General features: G+C 33.0%; 2 protein-coding genes across 2 annotated transcripts; one reads left to right on the top strand and one right to left on the bottom strand.

Annotated features, from left to right (window-relative positions):
• Positions 1 to 515: 515 nt before the first annotated feature.
• Positions 516 to 2,645, bottom strand: LOC114189693. Its single transcript, XM_028078338.1, has 3 exons — positions 2,523 to 2,645; positions 1,863 to 2,015; positions 516 to 849 (listed from the first exon to the last, which is right to left on the bottom strand). The coding sequence occupies exons 1-3, from the start codon at positions 2,615 to 2,617 to the stop codon at positions 720 to 722; spliced, it is 378 nt and encodes a 125-aa protein (XP_027934139.1). The 5' UTR covers positions 2,618 to 2,645; the 3' UTR covers positions 516 to 719.
• Positions 2,646 to 21,804: 19,159 nt separating this feature from the next.
• LOC114191404 lies at positions 21,805 to 23,844 on the top strand. Its single transcript, XM_028080575.1, has 2 exons — positions 21,805 to 22,630; positions 22,892 to 23,844. The coding sequence occupies exons 1-2, from the start codon at positions 21,805 to 21,807 to the stop codon at positions 23,842 to 23,844; spliced, it is 1,779 nt and encodes a 592-aa protein (XP_027936376.1).
• The last annotated feature ends 3,858 nt before the right edge of the window (positions 23,845 to 27,702 follow it).

Raw genomic sequence — 27,702 nt, forward strand, 5'->3', positions numbered from 1 at the left:
TTAATAATTATTTACTACTCATAATTATATATGTTCACAGTTTCATATTTTTAAAAGCTAGATTGTTGCTTAATAATATTTAAATAGTTTGAATGTTTGATTAATTTGATCGTCAAGTTTTATATATATATATATATATATATATATATATATATACTTTAATCTTTAACTATAATCTTTATAGTAAATTATTCAAGCAACCGTCTTATAAACATTTTTTTTTTCTAAATTAGCATGACAAAAATATGTAGTTTTTTTATTTATATTTTATTGAATAGCATGACAGAAAATGTGTAATATTATGTTTTCTTAGACTATTTGATACTTTTTTGGAAACAATTCATCATATATTGGTGGTGAGTATGATCAAGACATTGATTCTTGATTTTGTGATTGTCAACTCATGGGTTGCTTAAAAATTTATTTAAATATTTAAATACAAATAAATAAATAAATAAATATTTTTTTGTATGGATTGGTAAACCAATCCATTTAACCAACCAACCCGTCATGAATTGAGCCAGATTACAAAATATATGATTCACCATAAAATGAGCCGGGTTGGGTTCACACATTTTCAACCCGGCTGACATGTCTACCAACATGGAAACAAAATAATAAAAAAGTAAAAAATAAACGTTACATACTAAATTGTCTCATATTTATGTTATAGTAAATTACTTGAACTTTCTTGAGCTTATAAACATATCAAATTGTTCTCAATTCCTTTTATCTCCATAGTTTGCGAACTTTCCATTCTTCCCTCCTCCAAACAAGTATGCAATCAGCCATAGTAAAACATTTTTAATATGCTGTACTTCTGAATTCGCTGCTCCGCTTAAGTCATCACTACATTGTCACAATTTCAACATTGTAACATAAGTTAGTGCAGTGAGTGATAAATGTAACGATGAGAGTATAATGGAATTCAAATATTATTTCAAATGAAACCAAATTATTGTAGAAATATGATAGACTTACAATTTTTTAATTCAGAGATTTTGTAAACATCATAGTATTGTCAGGTTTTACAGAGGGGGTTTCACTGGGGAGAACAACACCAATGAGATCTGAACCTAACCACATAAGACACTGACACCACTCTCAACCCAAAACCTTAAGGCGTTAGGTTTATGTCTTGATTCTTATATAGTGTTCTACTTTCTCATTTCTGGTCAATGTGGGACTTAGACTCACACTTGTATTCCTAACAATCTCCCCCTCAAGGGTGAGTCCCTTCAACCACATTGGTACACTCCCCCTTCAGCGGAAGCATTCCCAACCACGAGTACTCATTTTCTGCCCTTTTCTGTACCGCCGTTATTCTTAACGGGACTCGCTTACCTGGAACCCTTTTCGATACTAGGACCATACTGGTACTGCACTCGTCTGAGCCGGTATTAACCATCGGCTCTGATACCACTTGTCAGGTTTTACAGAGGGGGTTTCACTGGGGAGAACAACACCAATGAGATCTGAGCCTAACCACATAAGACACTGACACCACTCTCAACCCAAAACCTTAAGGCGTTAGGTTTATGGGTCTTGATTCTTATATAGTGCTCTACTTTCTCATTTCTGGTCAATGTGAGACTTAGACTCAGACTTTCTCATTTCTGGTCAATGTGAGACTTAGACTCACACTTGTATTCCTAACAAGTATACATATGAACCCTAAAAGTCAATACAATGAGTATGATATTGTTGTTACTTTCAAAATTTTAAAAATATATAAATATTATGTATCTGACATTTTTGGAATGTAAAACAAAAAAGGTAATACCTATCAAACTCATGTAAAGATAACAATGTAACAGTACCGATCTAGATTACAAGGTTTTTTTTTTTTTTTAATGCAATACCTGTTAATTCTAGCCTTTGTAAAGTTTTGTTTTCCCTTTCTTTTATTATTGAACGCGTTGGAGATCTCTTCAGCATGAATTTCTGCCTCAACAGCCATTTGTTCCCCTTCATCATCATTAATGAATGCGCCATATATACCTCTGGTTCTGGGTCTGCAAACAAAATTAATTAATATAAAATTAAGACTGTTTATCAAATAAGTGATTATAATTAGGAGAATATTAACGGTTTAAGATATAATTAATGATCTCTAATTTTACAAAAGTTTTTAGCTGACGTTAAATTAATTATGACCTCAATAATCATTAATATGGTTTTACTTTATTAAAAGCATAGGATTTATATTTGCTTGCTTTGAGACTGAACTCCAACTTAAACCTGTTTTGCACAAGGCTTGGTGGGATTATGCTTTGAGACTAAAACCATTTATTAGGTAGCTTGAGACAACTTGTTATTCCATGAATAAACAATTTTGAATACACATGATTTGATATAATAATGACTATAGACATAAATACCATTTCCTCTCCAAAATTATCTAAATTCTAACTTATCTGCCATGTTTCAAGTAACTTACAAGAGTTGAAATCAAGAAAAGATTTGGTTCTTATTTTAACTTTTCGATATAGAACCAAAGTATGAAAGGGGATTATCCATACCTTGTTATGTTATATAAGCATATCAAAGCACCAAAGCACAAGACAGCAAACAGAAGATAGAATAGGAGATGGAGATCGAGCTCAAGAGTTTGCATCTTAAAATAACTAAAGGAGAGTTAGTTTAGTAGTAGATAGGTAAGAAGAATCATCTAAGCTATGCATATTTATAAGATCGAGAAAGGTGCACAAATGGAATTTGATGTTTCAACAAAAACAAAGTATTTTAAAAAAATATATTAAAAACAATTTTCACTTTCTTATTGAAAAAAATAAAGAAGTGAATGGACCGACAAATTACAAAAATTTTAAACATGACACATAGAATATATTTTATCCCTACACTTTAACATGAAATTAAAATTTACCTCTTTTGATACTTTAGTTTTCAATTTTTAAAACTAAATGATTATAATTTTTTCATTTAACGAAATTAATTTTTAAATTTATTAAATAATATTTTAGGTTGACATTTATACTAAAATATGTAAAAACAATATAAACAACTCAATTAAAATATAATAAAGTGTTGACCAATGGACCATTAATGGAATACTTCCAGCTATAGGTTGTTAATAAGTGGTGTTAAATATTGTATTAGCTGTTTTTAAAAATAGTGAACATATAAAAATTAAGACAAAGGTAATCATGAGTGGCATGCGTCGTTTCCTTTGCTTTTCCATTTTTCTTAGTATTCCCTTTGCTTTTCCATAGTTTTTAGTATTCTGGTGGAGACCCGGCCGGTCTTCCACGTTGGAAAAGAGTTCAATTGATTAGTGTAAACCTATGACGATAAATAATGAATGGATCAAGTCTTGTGACTCTTTGTAAGCGATGTGTGCCTCATTCGAGAAAACTAGGCCAAGTTATTGCATGGTGTATCCTTAATGCTATATGAGAATTTTGTATGTCAGATGCTTTCGCTTTCTATTATTGTTCATCAATAAATATATATTCTCGCAACATAAATCGTGACCATGACAAAAAATAAATAGTCGAAAATCAGAGTTTATAATCGTCACCATAATTTATTCTGAAAAAGAATAAAAAAATAATAAAATAAGAGTTGGTTTGCAGAAACAAGATTTTGAGTTCGGAAATCGATTATGTGTAAAAAATGTATTAACACCTACATGATTGGCTTAAGGGTAAAACGAGTAAAGCATCCGCTTTAGGCCTCAAGGCTAAGAAGGCCTCAATTATTTTTTTTACTACTAACACTTCTCTATTAAATTAATTATAAAAGTATATTTAAGAAAAAAAAACTCAATTTTTATTATTATTAACTAATATACCTCTAATAAACTAATTATAAAATTATGTTTAAGATAAAAAAGAGCTCACAAAAATATTTTATTACTAATATAGCTCTATTAAATTAATTATGAGTTTATGTTTGGGAATAAAATTTAATTAAAGTATTATTAGTGTATGTTAATTTTTATTGGTAGTAAAAATGATAATTAATGAGTTAAAACATTTTTTTAATAAATTGTAATTTTGTTTACAAGAAAGAGAATGATTAGCTATCTATATTATCTCATAATCAATTTGGATTTTATTTTCTTTGTTTGTCTCTCAATGACTTCTCATACCTCTTATTTTATTTTCTTCTAATAGTCTTTTTTTTTAGGATTTTGACAGATTACATCCCTTAAATCTCTTGAATCTCATGTTTTTCGTGTGTATCAATTTTTTCATCATCATTTCTGTTTGTGTTGTTATTTTTATTTTGTTTTTGTTTTGTATTCGAATTAGAAATGTGTTTCTTTTGTTTAGTTTTGTTTTCCGGTACTTTTAGATTTACAGGTTTCGAGAGTTTTTTTTTTTTTTGCATATATCTTGAGGATAAATTGATTTTTTTTACAAAATTATTAATTAGATTATGTTTAATCTTTTGGTGAATAATAAATTAATTGGAACATAATTCAAAATTAATTTTTTGATAGAAAGATAATTCAAGTTTAGGAGAAAAAAGATTTACTTTCGAGTTTAGAAGAGCAATATTTTTTTAATTATTTTTATTAATGATTAATCTTAAAATAAATAATTTGCAAGTTTGTGAAAAAGTTGAGACTTAATAACGAAAAAGAGACTTGAGACTTCAAGTGATTGTAAGTTTACCATCAAGTTTATTTTCTTGACAACCAGAACCAAGTTTTATTGTTTTAATTTATTCGTTTTATATATTTATCTTTAGTAGTGTTTTATAAATATTATCATTTTTTTATTTCATATAAAAATATATAAATATGTCAACTATAAAATTTGAATCAGACTATTCAAAAATTCAAAAGAAAAAAAGAATTGAGACTTTAATTGCAAAACAAAAAAGAGTTCTCTTGTGTATTACAGTGTGTAGATATTTCATTTTTGAAAGAAAAATGCTTAAACCTTGAAAAATCTTTAAAACATGATAATTACTTGGATATTGATGGATTTGGTTTAATTTCATAATTAAATATTTTAAGAAAAATTATAGGTGTGGAAAATGATAAACCAATTGACATTCTTAATTATAAAAAAGAATAAATTCTTTTCCAAATGTATATATAACTTATAGAATAATGTTAACAATTTTAGTGTCAGTTGTTTAAGCCAAAATGAGTTTCTCAAAGCTAAAGATAATAAAAGTTTATTTAAGAACAACAATATCTCAAGAAAGATTAAATGAATTAGTCATATTATCTACTGAGAAAGAGATGTTAAATAAAATTAATTATGACAATTTAATAAATAATTTTGCATAAAAAAAAGCTCAAAAAATAAATTTTAAAAAAAGGCATCATATTTTAAATTTGTTTTAGGCCTCACAAACCGTTTAGCCGCCCCTGGCACCCTACAATATTCGTCCTAAGACGGTAGCTTTAATTAAATACGCAAAATGGTTGTGATTTTTATAAATGTTTATTTTCCCCAAAAATAAGAATAAAAGAGTACATAAAGAAACAATCTCAGTCCTACGTATTTCCATTCATAATGGAAAATTAGGAATCATGTAGTTTTGGTAGAAAACTATTAGAAAATGATTTGAAATATGTTGGATTTTTTGGAAGTGAACCTGACAAGGATTAGCCTCGGTCCTACTTATATCTATTAATAATGGAGAATCATGAATCACATAGTTGTTTGGAAAACATTTATCATTAGAAAACTTTTATAGAAAATATTTATGAGTAGAGAAGTTTTATAAGGAACATTTGTTGGTAGAAAACGCTTTTTATTTTAATATAAAGTTTTGTAACACCAAAGTTATGAATACGAAAAAGAATTCTGAATGATTTTAAGACAACTAGGTTAGAAATGTATCCAAGGTGATTTAAAATATAGAAATAACCAAATTAGAAGTGCATCTAAAATAGTTTTAAATATTGGAACAACCAAATTAGAAGTGTATCCAAAGTTGTCTAAAAATATTTGAATAACCAAATTTGAAGTGCATCTAAAGTGATTTTAAAATCTTGGAATAATCAAATTAGAAGTGCAAAGTGATTTAATATTAAAATATACTAAAAAAATACATCCAGAATGATTTAAAACAAATTTAAAATAACCAACTTAGAAATATATATAGAAACGTTATTAGTATTATTAGTTTAAAATATATTTCTTATTACTCTATTTTTTATGAAAATTAGTGCACTCTTGAAAATATGAATTTTAAATGCATTTATGTAACATCAATTTTAGTAGTATAAAACTATTAAAATAAGACATTTCATATTATAATATAAATTAGAGCACGCGACTGATGTATATGAGAATCAACCTTCTATAATTATCCAAAATATAACAAAGCAATAGTACCATAGGCAGAAAACAATGCCATAAGCATAACATAAAAACATGAAATAGTTGTCCAAAAGGATTGCTCACAGAGCAAGGAATTGCAAAATAAACAGTTCCAATAGGGACTCAAAAGAGTGTTAACAAACATGCCTACACTAAACACCACCGTCTCTGCCATCCGCACGATCACCAGAAGTTTCCACAACCACTCACGCCATAGAGAAAGAGTAAGCTAGTTGCAAAAAGAAAAAAGAAACACACACACACGCGCGCGCACACACATACACACACACACACACACACACACACACACACACACACACACACACACACACACACACATATATATATATATATATATATATATATATATATATATATATATATATATAACACTCCTCAAAAGAATATCAGAATAATACACCAATTACACCAAGCTAAGCAATATCAACTAACCCATCACACATGATGACACTCTAGACTCAATTATCCGGATCTAGACATTGATGTATGATTTTTTGTGGTTTTTGCACTTGTGGTGGCCTCTATTACCTGCAGAGTCATCGTCAATGAGTTTTACCCCACCACACAAGGTTAGTCCCTTTATAAGAACCCTGGGGTTGTTCTTAAAGATAGGACCTATTGCCCTTCTCACCACATGACTCATTCCACTCTACACGAGTCTTGAATGAACATTAGAGTATCAGGATAAATCTCTAGTACTGACTCCTTACATCAATGATCATATTACTAATTAAATCAAAAAGGATTTTCCCCATGGAATCTCCTATATTCCCACACAAGCATTTGAAAACACATATTAAAAACCATACAACATATGTCTCTCTTGGAAAATAACTAATTCTTATAATTTTTTTCCAATCCAACTTAGCAACACATTATGCAAACGATTTGGAATTTTAGAAATAAAACTGCAGCTTGTGTAAAGCTCCAAAAATTTTGTATTTATATTTAAATTAAAGATGATTGAATCAAGAACCAAATGCAACAAGAACAAACTTAATTGAATAACTATAGAGAAAGTTATGCACCAAACAAGCAACAAATGTCAATGCTGTCAACAACCAAACTACAGGGACCTTGCGATAAAAACTGCTCTCACTACAGAGCTCTGATTCAAGATCCGACCGATCAAAGTCAAGAACTATGTGTTATGGATCAGCTATTAAAATTTCAGTTTGATCCAACAGTTAACGAAGTAGGAACCTTCATTTTACGAAAAGTGTACAGTGTAGGAAAATGGGTAGCGCCACACCATATGCTTCTTTGTTGTGAGATTTTGACTTGTTTCACTACACAATTTGGTATCTTGCACTTTTATCTTCTCAAACTCATTTCAAAGTGATTTATAGATGATACCAAACTGAACAATTGCAACAATCAATATCTCTCATTCCAATTGCATTTTAAACTACCTAAAATTCTCTAACTCATAGATGCCCAAACATGAAATTCATCCCCATTCAATGCAATCATCAATCAAACATACTCGGTTCATTCTAGAACGAAAATAAGAAAACTTTATTTCAAAAAAAAAGAAGGAGTTCTAGCTTCCCTTACCTTAAAAGATGTTAACTCAACAATAGGCCCCAAAAAAAGAGCACCACGACACGACTACAACTAATGGAGCTGGAAAACAAAACTAAGGGAGACGAAAATAAGATCAAGACAAAAGACAACATGGGACCAAAGCTTTGGAACAAAAAGAAACAAAACAAAAGTGGAACAAAGGTTAGGAATTGACTTACATGGAGGAAGAACGTTCAATAAGCTCGGAAGAGAAAAAAGCTTATGCCCTAACAGAATTTTCTGCTTCAAAACTGTGAAGGAGAAAGGAAACTATTTCTGGAAAGGAGATATAATGAGAATGAGTAACTGGGAGAGGAATTATAGGAGTAACGAGTGGACTGACCCTAAACCCTTTAATAAATTCAGTCCAAACCTTTTTAAAACAAACATGACTCCTACAATTTCTAATCGAGACTAATAAAAAGATGAAGCTTTGAGTTCTCAATACCTATTCAATAATTAATATTTTTTGTTTTATTAAATAAAGTCTGAACATTAGAAAATGTATAAATTAGAAAAAAATAAAAACAGAGCCCTTACTAAATAAAACTAAAAAAAACATTTTATTATGTTCTTTAAGAAAATGATAGAAGTGTCATAAATAAATTGTAATATTAAAAAAATCCTATAAATAAAAACATTTTACTCTTCTTTAAACTTTTTCATCTCTTTCTTAGACTTCATCTCTCTTTAGTGTATATATCTCCACCATCTTTATGATAACAATGATCATGTAAAGAAAGAACACCTAAAAGTGTTCATATATGAATATAAATAAAATCAAACACCAAGTAAATAGGTTATCACTCTTATAGGAAAAAGGAAATTTATGTTGTTTGACATAATGACAAGAGCCACAATCATTATAATGTATGTCAAGAGTACTTTTACAAGTATTTTCAAGAACATTATTTGATGAATGTCGAAGTCTTTAGTGTCAATATTTCTATTCTTTTAACATGGAAAGCTACTAATTCTTTTGTCATCATATGAATCAAGATTCATGTCTTCTGTAATGTGGTATAACCCTCCTTGGAGACTAGTTTGATGAATTATCTTCAATGTATCCAGATTATGAATGTGGCATATTTCATGTAAAAAAGAAATCCACAATATAAATATTTCATGAGTTTTGGTACAAATATAACATTGGCAATAAATTATGGTATAAGCAAGACATTATTACATAAGATAATTTGATTTGAAAAATTTTATGATTTATGCATAATTGACAATCACATATGTATTATTTAGTAGTTTAACATGAATATGTATGATTTCATGACATCTAATGTAAATATTTTTTATATTCATAACGTGATCAATAGGTCTAATATCAATCATCAAAGAAATCGTAGTGATCTTACCTTTCTTGCTTTGTCGTGTACATGGCTCACCATCATTGGTTTGGTTGATTTTCATTCCAGATGTTTGAAGAAATTTTAGAAGTTGTTGAATTTGTCCATCAGTGAGAGAGTCATTATTTCGATTGGCCACAATTTGATGATGATTTAGATCATTTTCTTGTATAGCATGATGCGAATTCCATTGTTGTTGGTCAGTGTTGTTATTACGGATTTTTACAATAGAACATCTGCTTCCACTTAGTTGTCTTTCGTGATGAAGAATTATCGAAAAAACTTTGTTGATGTTAGGCAAAGGTTCCATGAGAAGAATTTGAGTCCTAACATTTGTATATAATTCTCCTAACCCCTTCAGAAAGCACATAACATACTCTAATTCTCTGTAATCAGTGTCAATCTTATTGACATGACAACTACATTTGATGTTACATGTGCAACTGGGAACCGGCCTTAGAAACTCAAGTTCTTCCCAAAGGACTTTCAAATCTGTGTAATAATCTGTAATACTACGTTCTCCCTGTTTGATAGAGTTTACTTCTTGGAGAAGATCAAAAATACGAAAATTTTCCCCTTTTGAAAATCTTTGCCTTAAATCTTCCCACAATTCTTGTGCATTATCAATATAATCGATACTTGGTCCTATTTGTGGAGTCAGAGTGTTTGTTATCCATGATATTACCATCATGTTGCAACGTTCCCAAGCATCAAAGATGGGTTCATTCTTTGTTGGTTTGGTGATATCACCATTGATGAACTTCACCTTGTTCTTGAGCAAAAGAGCACGCTGCATACCTCTACTCCACAAGTGATAGTTGGTGCCATTTAGAGGAGGAGTAAACAGAACCAACCCTGGATTTTCATCCGGGTGGAGATAGTATGGACTTGAAAGATTTTCTGAAGGATCTTTATCATCATTCCTGTTCATAAAAAAGAAATTAATGAAAAAATATGATAGAAAAAGAAAACAAGAAGACAAAATAGCACAAGGAAGCAAAGAGAGATCAACCTGCTTTTTTATACCATATTGTGAAGCCATGATATAGAGAAAGAAAAAAACTAGAAACTCAACATACAACAAAGGTAGAAGACGGTAAACAAAAAACAAGTACTTTATTATTATTTTCAATTTGCAAACACACACCACCTTATGATGGTTAAACACATGAAAAAAGGACAACAACCATAATCCAACCATAAGATGGATGATGAGACATATTTTGTACTTATGTTTATAAACCCATAGTACACCTAATGCAATTCTCATATGCTTTATTTATTGTTTTTAGCACATTTCCCCTCAATAGTAATAAATTTGGTTTATTATACCTATTTGTTTTAATTTTTTATCATGTGACATTTGCTTATTATTTTAGTCATAACTTTTTCTTTTAAAAAAAAAATATTTTTGGCTTAATATAATTGTATTGGATTCTACATTTCTATGACTTCAAAATAGACATGTAGTTTACTGGATTTAGAGGTTCTTTGTTATTTTCTCTGATTTTTATTTTTTGAAATTGAGGATGATTTGCTAAAACTTTGTAAGAGAACACATATCTACTATATGTTGTTGGTTTGAGCTTAAACTTTTGTAAACTGATTTATAACCTCATTATATCCCAAATTCACGCTCATGTTTGCTTCAGATTTTACACCATTTAAGTAGTTTAGATGTGTTTTAAACTCAAACACATAAATCATTAACTAAATTTCAGAGTTTTAAAAATGACCTTTTTACCTTCTTTTATTTCTATTTTGTTCTGGATTTTTCCTTTTCTTCTATTTTATATGTTTTATGTTTTTCGTAAAAAAAAAAAAGAAAAACTAATCAAACAAGTTAAATTGAGTTTTGTGTTGATAGTTCATCGTTGAAAGTTTATTTTTTTCTTCTCCAACTTTGATTTTGCATTGTTAATTGTGTGTAACGTGCGAAGAAAGTGCGAAAAAAGAAAATGAGGTATCAGAATTAGTTACAAGAGAAGGACACGTGATAGCATCTCTCAATAAAGTGGAATTATGGAAAAATAATAGTGAGAGAAAGGAAAAAGGGTATTTAGTGGATTTTAGGTCATGGGAAGGGAGTTAGTGGATGAGTGATGTTCTGGAATTCCTTTCTGTTTTGAATCTTGTTACGATAGTGCTTGTTAAAATTGTTATACATTCAAAGTCTTTATTACAATTGCATTGCCTCTGTTTTGTTAAACGAAATTTAATACCCTCACCGTTACATTGTGTTTCTAACTTTAGAAAGTAAATTACAAATCCATTGAATCTTGATTTGATTATTAAATATTACAGATTTGATTAAATAATACTTTGATTAATTCATATAACTAGTTTTGTTGATTAATTATTCAGTATCTAATATTTAGATAACGCTATAATTTGATTCTTGAATCTATCTATCTATCTATATATATATATATATATATATATATATATATATTCAATTTTAATCTCTTTCGTTTTTTCATTTTGTGTTATTCTCTTTTCAAATTTGTAAGTTCTCAAATTAATTTCTCCGTGAAAGATACTAAACTTAAATACGGTAAATATATGTCTTTTAAAATAAAAAACATAAAATACGCTTTATATAATCAAAATAAAAAAGAAAGTTAGAATATTTATTTTTATGAGTAATGTGCCGGAGAAAACAAGAATAACCATATTAAATTAATGAAATGCAAGATTGAGGATAATTTATGAGAAAACCTTTTAACATGATGAACTTCAATCATTTGGTTGCCCATGACATGGAAGGAATTTCCACTGAGATCTGGAGCATCAACACGTTTCCCGAAGACTTGTTGTGTGCCCTCTTTATTATGGTATGAACCAATGACACCTTGGGGTCTGCAAAATTATTAATAAATGTTGAATTGAGATCGAATTTTTAGTGAGACCATTAAATTTACTAGTGTTGTGTTGATTTGATGTTGAACGGATGTGAAGACACATTACATAGTAATCTTGACGTTTTTTTTGAAGAGAATTAACAACAAGGGAATGTAACAATTAGCAGGATTTATCAGTTTTTTAATCTCGCGTGATACGCAATTATTTGAGCTGATTCATTGGTTAAATACAACTTTATCCCTTTATCATTCCAGCTTTGAACAACGATACTATTTAAAATTCATGAAGAAAACACATTAGATTTCTGATAAAAGTGAACATGCGAGATTAATCACACCTCACATGGAACGGATATGTGTGTGAAAGTGAGAGATCGATCTCAGCTCAAGTAAAACGGATCTGTGTGGGCATGAAAGTGAGAGATCCAATCTCCCATAACATGGAACGGATTTGTCAACGCTCCAAAGTTATAGATATTCCATCTACAAATCACAATTGAATTATTGATGTTGCAGTAAAAAATAACCTTAGCTGCCAATGTTATGATCAGAGAGCTTGGACGTTCTTTTCATCTTCTGCAAAATATTTTGATGTATAGGTGGACATCGAGACATCGATGATGTAATAGAGAAAATAATATGAAATTTGTACCAAGATAAATTAAGTTATATTTGTGTATGTAAATTGAATAAAATATTGTGATTAATAAAATAGCAAGACCTACGCTTGAGAATAAAGTAAGGGAAAGCAGTGCAGGAGAGTGAGAAAAATATGTAATTTAGGAGTTGGTGTGTCTATAAATGTGCATATATTGGAATTGCTAAATTCAGAACTCATATCAATCTAACTCTACTATTCGGTGTGTCTGTATGATGATAATGAAGAATATGAAAGCAAAGATGTTTGTGGTGTGTGTGGTGTTGCAGGTTGTTTTAAAAAAAGAAAATTATCAAAATAAATTTATTCCTACAAATATCAATTTATATTATTTATTACATAAAGGGTAAAATAGTAATCTCAACAATATTTCTATTAAAACATATTTTTTAATTTATAACAAATTTTCATAAAATTACTTCCAAATCTATTTACAAAAATATCTAAGGATGTGTTCTTCTGGGGAGATGGATATGAGGTAGAGCGTGAAGATGAATTTGTGTAGATTTGGATGGATGAACTTTTGTGTTTTTTTGAGTGGATTTAGAGAGTAAAGTGTGTGAATTTGGAAATAAATTTTATGAAAGTTAGTGAAAGATTTGATTGATGTGATAGATAAAATAAATTATAAAAATAGATATAATTAGAAAGTTACCAAAATACCCTTGATGGAAGAAAATGATTTTGTAATTTAATGTTATAAAAATAATTATAATTAATTAATATGAATTAAAAAAATATTAAAATTATATTAAATTTTAAAATAAGAAAAATTAAATTTTCATGAATGTAAAAAAAAAATTATACAATTAAATTTTCAAAGAAAGTTAAACAATTAAACTTTAAACAAAAGTTATATAAACTTTAAAAAAATTTAAAAAAAGTTAAAAAAAAGTTAATAAAAAAAGTAAAGAAAAAAGTTTAAAAAAATTTAAAAAAGTAAAAAGAAACAAAAAAAAAACTACGACACCGATGTCGTAACCGGTGTCATCCCTTTATAAACCAGGACACTGATTATGTAACCGGTGCCATCCACTTCTCAAAGCACACTACAACACCGGTGCTGCACCGGTGCATATCACCACCACACCACGTCCATCGTCCAACCACAGCCACCACCTAGCCACCACCGCAGCCAACCACACCACCCCTTCATCCTCTTCGTCGACCACCTCATTTTCTTCCCTCCATGCACTCAACAATCACACACACGCACACACCATAGGTAGAGGTAGAGGAAGGAATCTCGCCACATGCTTTTGAAAACGGAAAACGAGAACAAGGGTACTTTCGTAATGTATACAAAAGGCAATATCTTTGCACTTTTAAGAGGATGGATTAATACATCTATCCTCCAAATCTGCTCTCGCATATCCCTTCAAATAATCTAAAACGAACGTGCTCGAATACCATAATCCGCTCTCTTAAATTTACTTCAACAGTGCGAAACCCTCATATGAACACTATGTAAATCCCTTAAAAAAAATAACACATAATTCACTCTCAAATTCATTCAAACTCATTCATTTTATTTCTCTCAAATGAACACATCATAAATGAAATATGTTTTCACACAAATCTCTACCAACTCTTGAAGTGAGAGACTAAATATTAAAAGTTCATTGCCAAATAATTCTTATTAACATATTTAATTTGTAGTAATATTTTATAATTTTATATGCACACTGTGTATACGTACACCATAAGAGACAACGTATTTATAGACGCAGAATAAAAAATGATCCAAATGAAATGCACAAATTACTTTAGTAATTCTCCTTTAAAACTATGAAATGCACACTGTATGTAAAAGTCTGCCCAAACTCATCCAAAAGAACTTTATGACTACAAAGTTGAAGTGCACAAAACCAAATAAAAAACATTTCTAAGTGTAGAGAAGCATTTATAAGAAAACCTGTCTGAAACAGCTGTTGTAGCATCTTCACGTATTTGATTGCCCCTTTTGACATCTGAAACCTCGATATTTGGAACGAGTTGTTGTGTTCCATGATCGTTAAGGAATGAATTAAATATACCTAAGGACCCACCTTGGAACCTGTCGAATTATAACGAAGGGTTAAATATATTTTTAATTTTTTAATTTTAAGTAAAAATATAACTTTTTTTTTAAAATTTTGATTTAATTTGGTTTTCTAACTTTAAAAATGTTTAGATTCAGTCTTTTTAACCAATTTTTTAAAATTTAGTTAACATTTTAAACATTTTTCACAAGAATATTTGAGTTGTTTGCATCGTTTAATACATTTCCGTTTTAATGTTAACTAAGAAATTATTTTGAAATACGTTTGAAACGTCAAATAAATTTAATAAAATTTTGTCAAAAGAACTAAATCCAAACATTTGTAAAGTTTGAGACTAAATTGGGTCAAGGTTATGGAGATGAACTAATTTCAATTTTCACTGAAAGTTAAGGAATCAATACATATTTAACCCTATATTTAATTAGGAATTTGGTTAATATATTTAAATTTGTACTTTATTTTTAGTTTCATATTTATTTTATTTATTTCTCTGTATTCTGAATATTGTTAATGTGGTTTTATTTGTTAAATCAGCGTTAACAACGTTACAAAATGACTACGTGTGATGAAAAATTGGATCATGTTATCATATCATAAATGTAATGGACTCCTACACCAAATTTGTATCCAAAGTGAGTTTCAGAAATTTGAACGGGTCAGAATTTGATCTCTTTTGAACTTAATGGGCGTGGAGTAAAGCATTTTGCGACAATAAAGCATACGAGAGCTTCACCCCATAATCGGTATTTAGAATATATTCTTTTGAAGGTGATACACAATGATAAAAGAAAATGACAGGAAGGATCGACTGAAAATTCAATCTTATAATCTATAATGAGATTAGAGAATGACACAACTGAATTTACTAAATTATCCTTCATTATTTAATTTATGTTACATATGATTTTGCGATTAAAATCAATACACATAGTTTTAGTTTGCTTTCTTGATTCTATGTTAACTATAATAACAATTTATTATGATTATAATAAAAAATTATTACTTCTAAAATTACTATTAAAAAGAAAAAAAAAAGTTTCCATGTAAATTAGATTCTACCTTATATATTAAATTTATTTTTATACAAAATATATTGTATCATTCATTTTTTATAAATATTTTTTTATATTTTCAATCATTCAATAAAATTTATAAATAATTTTAAATTATCTTTATATAATTTTATATTACCTATAATAATAGAGACATTTTGGTAATCTAACCTTTTTTATTAAAGTTTTTTTAATATATCACATCAGTCAATTCAGTTACAAACTTTCACAAACTTCTACAAATTTCACTCTCTAATCCACTGTAGAATCACCTCTGAATTACTTAAAAGAAATAACATCAACTTCACGCTCTAATCCTTTCAATCTCTTCTTCTCCCTCTCCATCTAATCTTTCCTCTCAAGAGAACACAATCTTAGGGATGCCAGAGGATCGGATCAAATACTAATAATATTTATCTTTTATTTGATTTGTAAAAAAAATCCATTTATGACTTATTTGTCTACTCATTTGATATTTTTTTAAAAAATATCTTTAAATTTTTTTGTAAAACTTATAAGTATACGTAGATATTCGTTTCCATATTAATATTTAAGAAATATGTATATTTTATAATTTTTTTAAATAAAATTATAAAATTATAAAAATATGAATACAATATAAATTAAAATAAATTTTAATTTTAATTAAATTTAACATAATATAATATAATATAAATTTTAATTTTAATTAAATTTAACTTAATAAAATATAAGTTAAATTTTAGTTTTAATCTTTTACGAGTAACGGATATCCATAGGCACAAATAGTATGATATTCTAACCCGTTTATAAATGGGTATTAAAATATCCGCTACCCACTGGTACTAACTATTCGTCACGGATTTTATCTGAATATATGCATGGGCTCAGGTATTTTTATCATTCATTTGAGCACCAATATAGATCCAATGTTTTTGTGTTCTGTCAACATAATTAGATTTATTAATTAAGTAAATGGTCAAAAATATGTTTTTTGTCTCTCAACTTTAACGCAAAATTGAGATTCGTCCCTCTATGAAATTTTGATATATTTGATCCCCTATATTTTAAAAATGAATTAATATAGTTCTTTTAATTTATTTACAATTAAATTATGTTAATGAGAGAGTATATTTTCCTCCTAATATTAAAGTAAAAACTTATCAAACAATATAAATAACTTAAATGATAGCATGAGAGCATTTGATACAATAAAAGAAATAAAAAAATTAACATAACTAGAATAAAAAAACTATATTAATTGATTTTTAAAATTTGAAAATCAAATTGTATTAAAGTTTTAAATAAACAAATGTTAATTTCCGTCAAATTTTAAGAAATAAAAACATCTAAGTAAGTAAAAAAAGCATTAGATGTTGACCACATCCTAGATACGATGAAGATCAACAAATCAACTTCCATAGATACTGTATGTTGAACATGTCATTTAGCATTCTTCTTCTTTTTTTCTTTAAATTTAAATATTAAATCAAGAGAGCTTCAATAAAATCTAATAAAACATAAATTAATTTTAAACATCTACTTTATTTTATCGTCTAAAGTTGTTCTACAAAAACTTGTTTTTTTTCAAACAAAATTTAACTCTGCATCTACCTCTTCAACTAGAACCTTTATTATCACACATGCCCTTGTGCATGAGTCTTGGTGGAGAGAGAAACCATGTATGTATTGGTAAATATTATGATTAACTTACTTGAATCGATAAAGTTATAATTAACAGCAGTTCCGATTGTGCATTTCGTCTTTCAGTTATCTAAATCCAAACTCATATTTCAATTAACTTACTTGGAATCAATAAAGTTGAAGAGATTGGTTTGTTTTAACATTTAAATATTGAATGAAATGATCGAAATGGTTATACGTACCTCCTTGTGAAAACCCGTCTCAATATCAACTCGACCAAGCAGAAGAGCAAAATATAGGCAAAAAATATGGGATCGATTGGTAGAGTCGGCATCTTAAATGTATAGACTGAAAGTATCGTAGGCCTATTTAAAGAGATGGTGGTGCACCGATCAAAATTAATATTTTTAGTAAAGATAGACTAAAAAAAAAGTTACTTTAAATAAATATTAAACACTCTTACTTTTTCATTTGAATCATAAAGGAGGGAATTATATAATAATTCAAAGTAGTGGTTGAGTCTTCAAAAATATGCTCGTATAAGGTAACACTGTATGCAAAATGCACATGGATTAACTATTACCTCAAATCATTATGTGTTAGGCAACAAACTCCTGACGCAAATTATGATACACAAAGCAAATAATAGAATATGATTTTACATATTTTATTTTAGTTAGAATTATATTTTAATTTAATATGAATTATTCCTTTATAAAAACTTGTATATAAAAAAATAATTTGAAATTGTGTGAAACTTAATGTCCACTTATTGATCTAGAATTTAAACTTTAATCATATTCTCACACCGAATTTCAACTTCAATAATTATTAACAGTGTGAACCATAAGACTTGTGCAAAGGGAACCTTGAAACAATTAGTCCGATGTTTGTTGCCATGAATAATGGATCGTGCTTTTAATTATTTTAATATTTACATCAGTGTCTCACTCTATGAGAACAAGTCAAGTTGTTGCTACTGCGTACCCTAATTATTTAATGTTTACCAAACACGTAAAAGTCATAACAAGTCATAAGAATAATGTTATTATTATTTTCAATAGTTTTCTTTAAAACAGTCTCCCTTTTTAGAACTAAATGACTTTGTGTTTGAAATATTTTAATATAATTTAAAAAAATTTATTATTATTAGTATTTTTTATGGATTTGTAATTTTATAGATTAATATTATTTATGGTTAACATCAATAATTTTATCACAATTTACTTTATTTTCTTTTTTTTTATTATTTATAAATACCACCTATGCATGGGAAAAAACTAGGGATGGCAAAATGGACCCGGCCCGATGGGCCGGCCCGCCAGTCCGATTGAAAAAGTATGGGTCAGGCCACGAATTTCAGCCCGCCAGCCCATGACAGCCCGGCCCGTCAAGCCCGCTGGCCCGTCGGGCCAGCCCGCGGGCCAAAACGGGCCAGCCCGCGGGCCGTAAGACAAAAACAGGCAGAAGAAGTAAATTAATATTTTATTTTCTTTGGGTATTTTTAATTTTGATTTTCATGTTGGTGTTTGAAATGCAAAGATAAGACGCTAAAGGCATTGGTTTCTTTGGTTGTAAACATATTTGCATGTTTTCCAAATGTTTCCTTTTGTGTTGACTTTTCACTGTTGTAACTTGTATATTTGGTTGTGTTACATAACAGACCACCCTGACTATTATTATAGTCACTGCGCAGGTTATTATTGTATTAATGCATATGTAGTACTATTACATTTATATACAGATTAATGTAGTCAACTAAATTTGAAATGAAAAGATTTAAAATCTGATTTTGGGCCACAAAATGAACATATCAGGAAAAGGATGGTGGGCCAGCCCGCCACCCCACGGGCCGGGCCCAAAAAAAAGCCCGTTTTGCCTTGTCGGGCCAGCCCGGCCCGACCCATTTAAAACGGGCCAAAAACCGGCCGGGCCAAAATGGGCCGGACTGGCCCGTTTTGACACCCCTAGAAAAAACACAACAAACATTAGGATATCCTTAGAAGTGTTTTTCATTTATTCTTTATACTATCTCTTAAAATAATGGTGTTCATAAGGTTTAGAGATCTTTCGTTGCACTCGATTGATCTAACGGGTTGTTGTATCTTGGGAGATAAGCGCACATGATTTTGTTTTGCTCTATGTAGTAGAGTGATAATGTTAATTTTTACCATTATCCAAGCTATATTTCATTAGCAAAATCATCTCTTCCAAAGCTTTTAACCTACTTAATCCTCAATTTTACCTTACTTTTGTAAATAAATACATTGTGGGTTACATTGATCTAATTATACCACTAATCCCCATTTTTGTGTCTTTTTGGTAGATGGGAAGACTTGTTCCAAAAATCCAGACTAATGAGTGACCCGGAATAGCAAAGAGAGAAGAAAATTTTCAACAGGAAGCGCCTGGCGACGCGAAGCCAGCGCCAAGCGGAACAGACCGCCAGCCATGCGCCAGCCAAGCGCCAGACAGGCGCTACTGTTAGTCACCGCCTGGCGGCACCTAGTCACCGCCGGGCGGTAGCGGGAAGATTTGCCCCCTGTTTGGTGGCTTGCGCCTGGCGGTGAGACCCTTCCGTCAGGCGCCCTTTTTCGTTGATGTGTCAAGTGACCCCTTTTTCTTCTGTTTTCGCGAAGGGAAACTCATCTTGGACATTTTGGAGCTCGAGCAACGCGATTTGGAGAGCTTGGAGGAGTGCTAGGGCTTGTGGGAACAGCTCCATCTTCCTCTTTGTATCTCTTTCTCTTCCATTTTCCATTTTGTAAGCTTGAGCTCTCCATGACAATGGAGAGCTAAACCCATTTTTGTTGGGGTTAGATGTAGCCACTGAACTTTCATGTATTTTCGAATGGTTTGAATATATATATGCTTCTTCCATTGATTTCTAGTATCTTTGTTTATGCATTTAAAGCTTGCTTTGTTTTACCCATTCATTGCATGATATTTGGGTCATTAGGTATTGGAAAATATCTCTTGAAACCTTGAATTGGAACAAGATACCTAATGGAACTTGTATCTAGGAATGGAACTTGACCCATTAGTTGTCTTAAACCCTAATTTGTAAAGCGGGTTTGTTTATTTAGGGATTCAAGGAATTGACTCTAAATAAGGAAACCTAGGCTCATTCAAATAAGGGATTAGAGTTTGAGTAAACTTGTGGGTTGACATTAGTAATTAATGGAGAAGAGTTTTATTGCTTAATATACATGAGAGTGAAGTAGGTGAAGTCTAACTCCAACAATATCAATCCATTGCATTTCTAGTCTTTACCATTTCCTAGAGCCTTCTAATATCCAAGTTCAATTTTAATTATTTAGGAAAAATTTAATTTCATACAAAAACCCCAAATTATGAATTTATTCATTAGTTTAAATTAGTCACTAATTACGCAAATATTTAGTATACACGAGTCTCTTGGGAAACGATATCCCGGTCTTACCGGTTACTACTTGCGCGACTTGGTACACTTGCCAAAGTCTTAACAAGTTTTTGGCGCCGCTGCCGGGGACCCGTGTCTAATACTAGACTTTTGTGTGATTTCTGACTTATTTAGACTTAAATTCTTTTGTGCATATTTACTGTTTTTGTTTACTTCTTTTTTTTTTACACACATTAATTTTGGGCTAACTTGTAGTTTGAGCTTGCTTTTGTTGTTGCTCTATAGTTTATGCAGGGTAGGATCCGTACAAGGAGGACTGCATCTTCAGAACCACTCCTTGTTGATCCCGAGATAGAGAAAACTGCCCGTAGAAACAATAGTGCCACAAGGAGAAGACGAGCTCAAGCACAACAAGTTGCCCATCACTCTTCTGCTTCAGACACTCTTTCATCTACTTCTCATAATCCTGATCCTTTTCCAGAAGAAGAAATGGCAGACAATCCTCATGGTGATGGTAGAGGTCGTGAAAGACGCACTTTGGAAGATTATGCAGCGTTCACAGGCCATATCAACTTCAACAGTATTGCTAGGCCAACCGTCAATGCCACCAACATGGAGATGAAGCCAGCTCTTATTCATTTGGTGCAGAGTAATCAGTTCAACGGCCTGTCTCATGAGAATCCTTACACTCATCTGGCCATATTCTTAGAGATATGCAATACTGTGAAGATCCATCAAGTTCCTGATGAAGCCATACGACTGAGTCTCTTTCCATTCTCACTAGCAGGACCCGCAAAAGCCTAGTTGAATTCCTTTCCTGAAAATAGCCTCACTAACTGGGATGATGTGGTTGCAAAGTTCTTGAGCAAATATTTCCCCCAGTCCAAGGTTAATAAGGGAAAACAGGAAATCTCGGCATTTCAACAAGATATGGATGAGTCCTTGGGCCAAGCATGGGATAGATTCAAGGGACTGTTGAGGAAAACTCCCATTCATGGGTTTGATCAACCTACACAGCTCACTCTTTTCTTGGCAGGACTTAAATCCCAGTCAAAGCTGATGTTAGATGCCTCTGCCGGTGGGAGTATCAAGTGGAAGACGCCAGAGGAAGCTTATGAGTTAATAGAGAATATGGCCGCCAATGATAATGAAGCTTACACTGAGAGAGCCCATTCTCAAAAGAAGGGTATTCTAGAGCTTCAATCTCAAGATGCTCTATTGGCTCAAAACAAGATTATGACTCAGCAATTGGAGACCCTGATGAAGAAATTGTCACAACTTCCTCAAGAGCTTCAAAATGCCTCTGTAGCTCAACTCCAACAAGTGCAAAGTTGTGAGTTATGTGGAGGAAACCATACCAATGGGCAATGTGCTATGCCAAGCACATCTCAAGAGGAAGTTAGTTATATGGGCAATCAAGGCCGATCAGGGAACTATAATCAAGGATGGAAACCTCACCAAAACATGGGCCAAGCAGGACCCTCCAATAGGCCCCCACATCAACAAACTTACCAACATCCCTCTTTGACTGACAGAACCTCAAAGCTTGAGGACATGATGCAACAGTTCTTGCAAATGTCAATTCAAAATCAAAAGAACACTGATGCATCAATAAAAAACTTGGAGGTGCAAGTGGGGCAATTAGCCAAGCAATTGGCTGATCAACGAGGAAGTCCTTTTTCCGCCAACACCGAAGCCAACCCCAAAGAACAATGTAAAGCCATTTTCACTAGAAGCGGAAAGGAGGTTGGACTAGGTTCTAAAGAAAAGGTGGAGGCTAGAGAAAAGAGAAAGAATGAAGAAGAGATTCAAGAGGAAGAAGTTGATGAAGAGATTGTTGTGGAAGAAGAAAAGAATAAAAGTGAAGAGAAGGATAAAGAGAAAAGACAAAAAGAGAAAGTTGTTGTGAAACCCCTTCCCTATCCTCAAAATCCTTCAAGAAAAGAGAAAGAGAGACAATTAGCTCGGTTCAAGGACATATTTAAACAACTTGAGATCAAGATCCCATTTTCTGAAGCACTGCAACAAATACCCTCTTATTCAAAGTTCATGAAGGAGTTCCTTGGCAAAAAGAAGAAATACATAGAAGAGGAAACCATTGAAGTGCAAGGGAATTATAGTGCCATTATTCAGAAAAATCTTCCTCCAAAATTCAAGGATCCGGGTAGCTTCACCATCCCCTGCACCATTGGAAATCAAGATATGGGGAAAGCTCTTGTTGACTTAGGGGCTAGCATTAATTTGATGCCCCTATCTATGCTTAGAAAGATTGGTGGTCTCGAAGCCAAGCCAACAAGGATGACCTTGCAACTAGCAGATAGCTCCATCAAATACCCTTATGGCGTGGTGGAAGATGTGGTGGTGCAGATAGATAAGCTCAAGTTCCTGGTTGATTTTGTGGTGATGGAAATGGAGAAAGATGAAGGGGTACCACTCATTCTTGGGAGGCCATTCATGAAGACAGCCAAGGTTGTCATCAATGTGGATGAGGGAACGCTGAAATTGAAGGACCAAGATGAGGAAGTGAATTTCAACGTTTTTGAAGCTGTGCAAGAATCAACTGATGAAGAAACTAGTCTTAAGGCCATCAATGAAGTCTTATCTGTGACTAGTAGACCGTGGCAAGCTTCTAAGTTGCTTGGAAAGTGCTCAAATTGTTTCTCTGCAAAAGTGAATGAAGAGAGGGAAGAGAAAGATGATGCTCTAGTTCACCACCACTCTTTGATGGGGACTAATGAACTTAGACTTGGCCAACCAATTGTGATGAGAAAGGAACATTTGAAGATTTCTCCTAGAAGATTCAAGTCAAATTGGGCAAGGCTATGGGTTATTAGAGACATCAAAGTTGATGGAAGAATTGAAATTGAAGCTCCTTATTCTAGAAGGACTAAATTGGTGACTAGTGCTCAATTGAAGTTGTATAGGTGTGAGGTTGGGAAGGAGCACACCAAAAGCACCAACCAATCTTAAGCGCCTTACCCGTCAGGCTCGTGACGTTAAACAAGCGCTTCCTGGGAGGCAACCCAGTGCTCTAAACTCATTCTAGCTTTTAATTTTTGTTTTCAATTCAGTATGATGTTTGTATGCATGTGTGAATTGTGTTAGTATGATTGTTGTGTTGTTGAGATGTTGAATTTTGTGTTAAATTTGCATTTGTGAAATTGTGGAAGCATAGCCTAGAATGTTGTTAAGCATGTTTAGTTTTAGGATGGTGTTAGCATGTGCTAGTTGTAGCATTTTGAATTGAGTTTAGCCTTTGTGCATCATAGAATGTGGTAGTGTACAATTGGTTGTTTGTGAGAATATTAGTAGCATAGCTTGTGTAGTAAATTCATATCTTAAGTTAAGTTGTGCATGTGTTTTGTGAATTGAATGTTTTGCTTAAGTGTGAATGCTTGGTTTGAAGTTGAAAAGCTTGAAAAAGTTTGTGTGCAAGAGTGAAAGGTTGGTAGGAGTACAATAGAGTCAAAGCCAACCCAACCATTACCCAAAAACACAAAAATCCACCCCTGCAGCTTAACCGCCTGGCGGTTCAATCCCTCCCGCCAGGCGCCATCTGAAAAATTGACCACTGGAAGCACTGCAGAAGCATACCGCCTGGCGGCTCCCTAGCGCCCGCCTGGCGCCACACCAGAAAAACTGGTGCAGTGGCATTTTGCTGATACGCCGCCTGGCGGCTAGTGACATCCCGCCAGGCGGTAGCGCTGTGCGAGCTATGCTTGGGCCTTTTAAAATCTGTTCTGACCTGGGCCAAACCCTTACCCCTTATTACTCCCGCCTGGCGCCTTGTTCTCATTCCTCACCACACTCATAACCCTAACTCTCAATCTCACTCTCTACTTCCCAATCTCTCTCAAATTCAAACCCTAATCCCAAATTTGAACCCACTCTCGTTTTCTCGTGCCCTAACCACTCTCACTCACACTGCTGCCACACTCTCGCCAGGCGCAGCTGCCCCTTACCACACACCAGTTCACCTTACACACCCTCCAATCTCACTTCTTGCAACATTCACTCGTGCATTCCACTCAAGTAAAACATCTTTCTTGTGCTCTCCTCGTTTTTGCATTTTTGATTCTTGTTTCGTTACTCCATTGTTGATTCACTAGCTTAGGGTTTACTTTGCTTTCATATACTTTGTTTTTGTTGCTTGTTGTGGGTATAAACTCGTGTTTGCTGTTCTGGGCTGCCACTGTAGTTAATTTTTTTTTTCTTTTTGCTGTTCTGTGCTCGCTAACCATAATACTTTGCTGCCCTGTTGTGTACCGCTTGGCGGTGGCCATTTTGGCCTGTTTTACCGCCAGGCGGTGGCGCCTAGCAGTGCCTACTGCTGCAAGCTGGCGCCTGGCGCACGTGTTGGAGGGGCCAGGCGGTGGCCCTGTCTTTGTCTCTTTCTTTGATTTTCATGTGATTGTAGCTTGGGTTGTGAGGCACCAATGCTACAAGGGTTTTTGCATATGAATGACTTGACATTTTGTTGTTCTAGTTTAGTCTTTAGATGCAATTGACTCTCTTTTTGATTGAATCTCTCACTTCAATGCTAACTCTAAATTGCCTCTTTGTACCAATGTTTATTTTGCAGATGGCATCCTCCTCAAATCCCAAAAGAATGAAGACCTCCGTGGGGAACCCTTCGAAAGGGCAAAAGCGAAAGGAGAGAATTTACTCTCATCACTTTCTCACAAAGGATAATGAGGACCGCTTCCAAGTGGTCATGCAACGAAAGTTGGTGGCAGAGAGGAAAGTGATTCTTAAGCCCGGGGAGGTCAACGAATTTCAGTTGGAGTTGATCAGGCGTGGCTGGGAAAGGCTGGGTAGCTATCCTAGCACTTTTAGTGTAACCTTGGTGAAGGAATTTTATGCTAATGCCAAGGTTACCACCTCAGCAGCCCCCACTTTTCTCAGTTATGTGTGGGGGAAAAGGGTGCCCTTTGATGCTGACACGATCAATGAGTTTTTGGGCACCCAGCTGGCTGATAATGTGGAGTGCCAATTTTCAGTGTTGGATGATGAGGGCGTGGCGCCTGGAGAGCTAATCCAAGCACTCTGCTTGGCGGGTGAAGGATTTCACAGGGGCACGATTCAGAGAGGTTCCCTTCACCCATTGGCCCGCTTCTGGTCAGCATTTGTGCACGCCAACATCTCCCCGTGCTCCCATGTGTCTGATCTTACGGAGGGACGCGCCACCATTTTATACACTATCCTGACAGGGCGGGTGATGGATGTAGGGCAGTTTATTGCAAATGAGATCCACCGGTGTGCCAACGCCGCTGGCAAGGCCGCTCTTGGCCATCCCTCTCTCATCACCCATCTTTGCAGCCTGGCAGGGGTGGATATTTTTGTACCCCCGTTGGAGAAAGCAACGCAGGACCTGGACTTTTCATATTTTCAGAGGTTCTGCTCAGTTGCTCCCAGACCCAGGAGGCGCCATCAGCCACAGCCAGAAGCTGAGCCAGAGCCCGAGCCCGAGGCAACTCCCACCATTGACATGCGGTTGCAGGCTTTGGAGGCCAAGCTCGATCACCTTCAGCTCCTGGAACCCCAGATGCAGGCCTTATACCGGATGGGGATGGCCAATGCTGACATGCTTAGGGGCATCTCCCTAACTATTCCTGAGTTGCACACCCCATCAGCTGAGGAATTTGCTGCCACTGTTGCTTGGCCTGGGGCCCAGGCCAATACTACTGGAGGAGGTGGAGCCTCAGCTGCTGCAGAGGATGAGGAGGAAGATCTAGACGAAGAGGGCGAGGATGACGCCTGAGCACTTGGAGAGAATGATTCACTTTTTGCAGGACTTGTTTTGTTGATAGTCCTGATTTATTTTATGCTTTTAGTTTTCAGTCTTAACTTTCTTTTGATAGTTTTGAACTTTTTAGCATAGTGTAGAACTTTGTAACTTGGTTGTGGTGAACTAATCTTTTGCATTGAATTACTACTTTTCATGATCATCTTTTGTGCTTGTTATGAAATGATGTTGAATTGGCTTGGGAGCATGAGCTTGTGGTTGTTCTCATTTTGATATAGTGATGCTTAAGTTTAATTGTGATCAATGATTTTGGCATATGTTGACAAGTGTGGAACCCAAATACCCTGTGAGAGGTTGTGCCTCCAGAGTTGATTTGTGTGAATGTTATCACTGTGAACTCATAATTGACTTTGCTTGAGTTCATTTGCTATTCATTTACTTGCATGCTACAGGTGATCAAGGCCATCTTTCTTTTTCTTTACATAATTGAGCCAATCCTTTTTAAGTTGATTTCTTGTGCAAATCCTTTGAGTCTTCTTTGAGCCTTAAAGATAATATGTGCCATTCCTTGAACCTTGAGCATAGTGAAGATTTTGACTACCTTACTTTGAGCTTGAGAGAGCAAATGATTGTTAGTCATGAGTATGGTTCAAGTTTGGGGGAATTATTGCTAATACAAGGGAGCATGGGAAAATTTGTAAAGTTTTTGGTTTCATTCAAAAAAAAAAAAAAAGAAAAGAAAAGAAAAGAAAAGAAAATTGGTGCAAGCAAGTTGGGAATTGGTTTCATTGGTTCAATAGAGAAGGGAGAAAAATACTTTCATGATTTGATTAGTTGCTCTCTTAGCTCAAGGTACTTTTGTTATCCTGAAAAACCAAATTTCCTTCTTAGCCTAGCCACGATACAAGCCATAAAAGACCTTGTGATGATAGCATGCTTGTGAAAGTCTTAGACATTTTGAACAAAAAGCAAAGTTAAATTGTGTGACATTGTGATGGCAGAGAGAATGTTGTTTATATCCATACACTAGTGGGCTTGAGTGAAACACTTGTTCTTGTGAGAAGTGGTTCCCATTGATCAAG

Source organism: Vigna unguiculata, chromosome 7 (genome assembly GCF_004118075.2).
Source record: "Vigna unguiculata cultivar IT97K-499-35 chromosome 7, ASM411807v1, whole genome shotgun sequence".
Taxonomy (NCBI): domain Eukaryota; kingdom Viridiplantae; phylum Streptophyta; class Magnoliopsida; order Fabales; family Fabaceae; genus Vigna; species Vigna unguiculata.

Excerpts from the sequence above, each read along its gene's own strand:
- LOC114189693 (XM_028078338.1), bottom strand. The coding sequence starts at position 2,617 with ATGCAAACTCTTGAGCTCGATCTCCATCTCCTATTCTATCTTCTGTTT. Across the intron at positions 2,016-2,522 it reads TGCTTATATAACATAACAAG|ACCCAGAACCAGAGGTATAT; the intron begins GTATGGATAATC and ends TTTTGTTTGCAG. Across the intron at positions 850-1,862 it reads ACAAAGGCTAGAATTAACAG|TGATGACTTAAGCGGAGCAG; the intron begins GTATTGCATTAA and ends GTGACAATGTAG.
- LOC114191404 (XM_028080575.1), top strand. The coding sequence starts at position 21,805 with ATGGATGAGTCCTTGGGCCAAGCATGGGATAGATTCAAGGGACTGTTG. Across the intron at positions 22,631-22,891 it reads CGGAAAGGAGGTTGGACTAG|CACTGCAACAAATACCCTCT; the intron begins GTTCTAAAGAAA and ends CATTTTCTGAAG.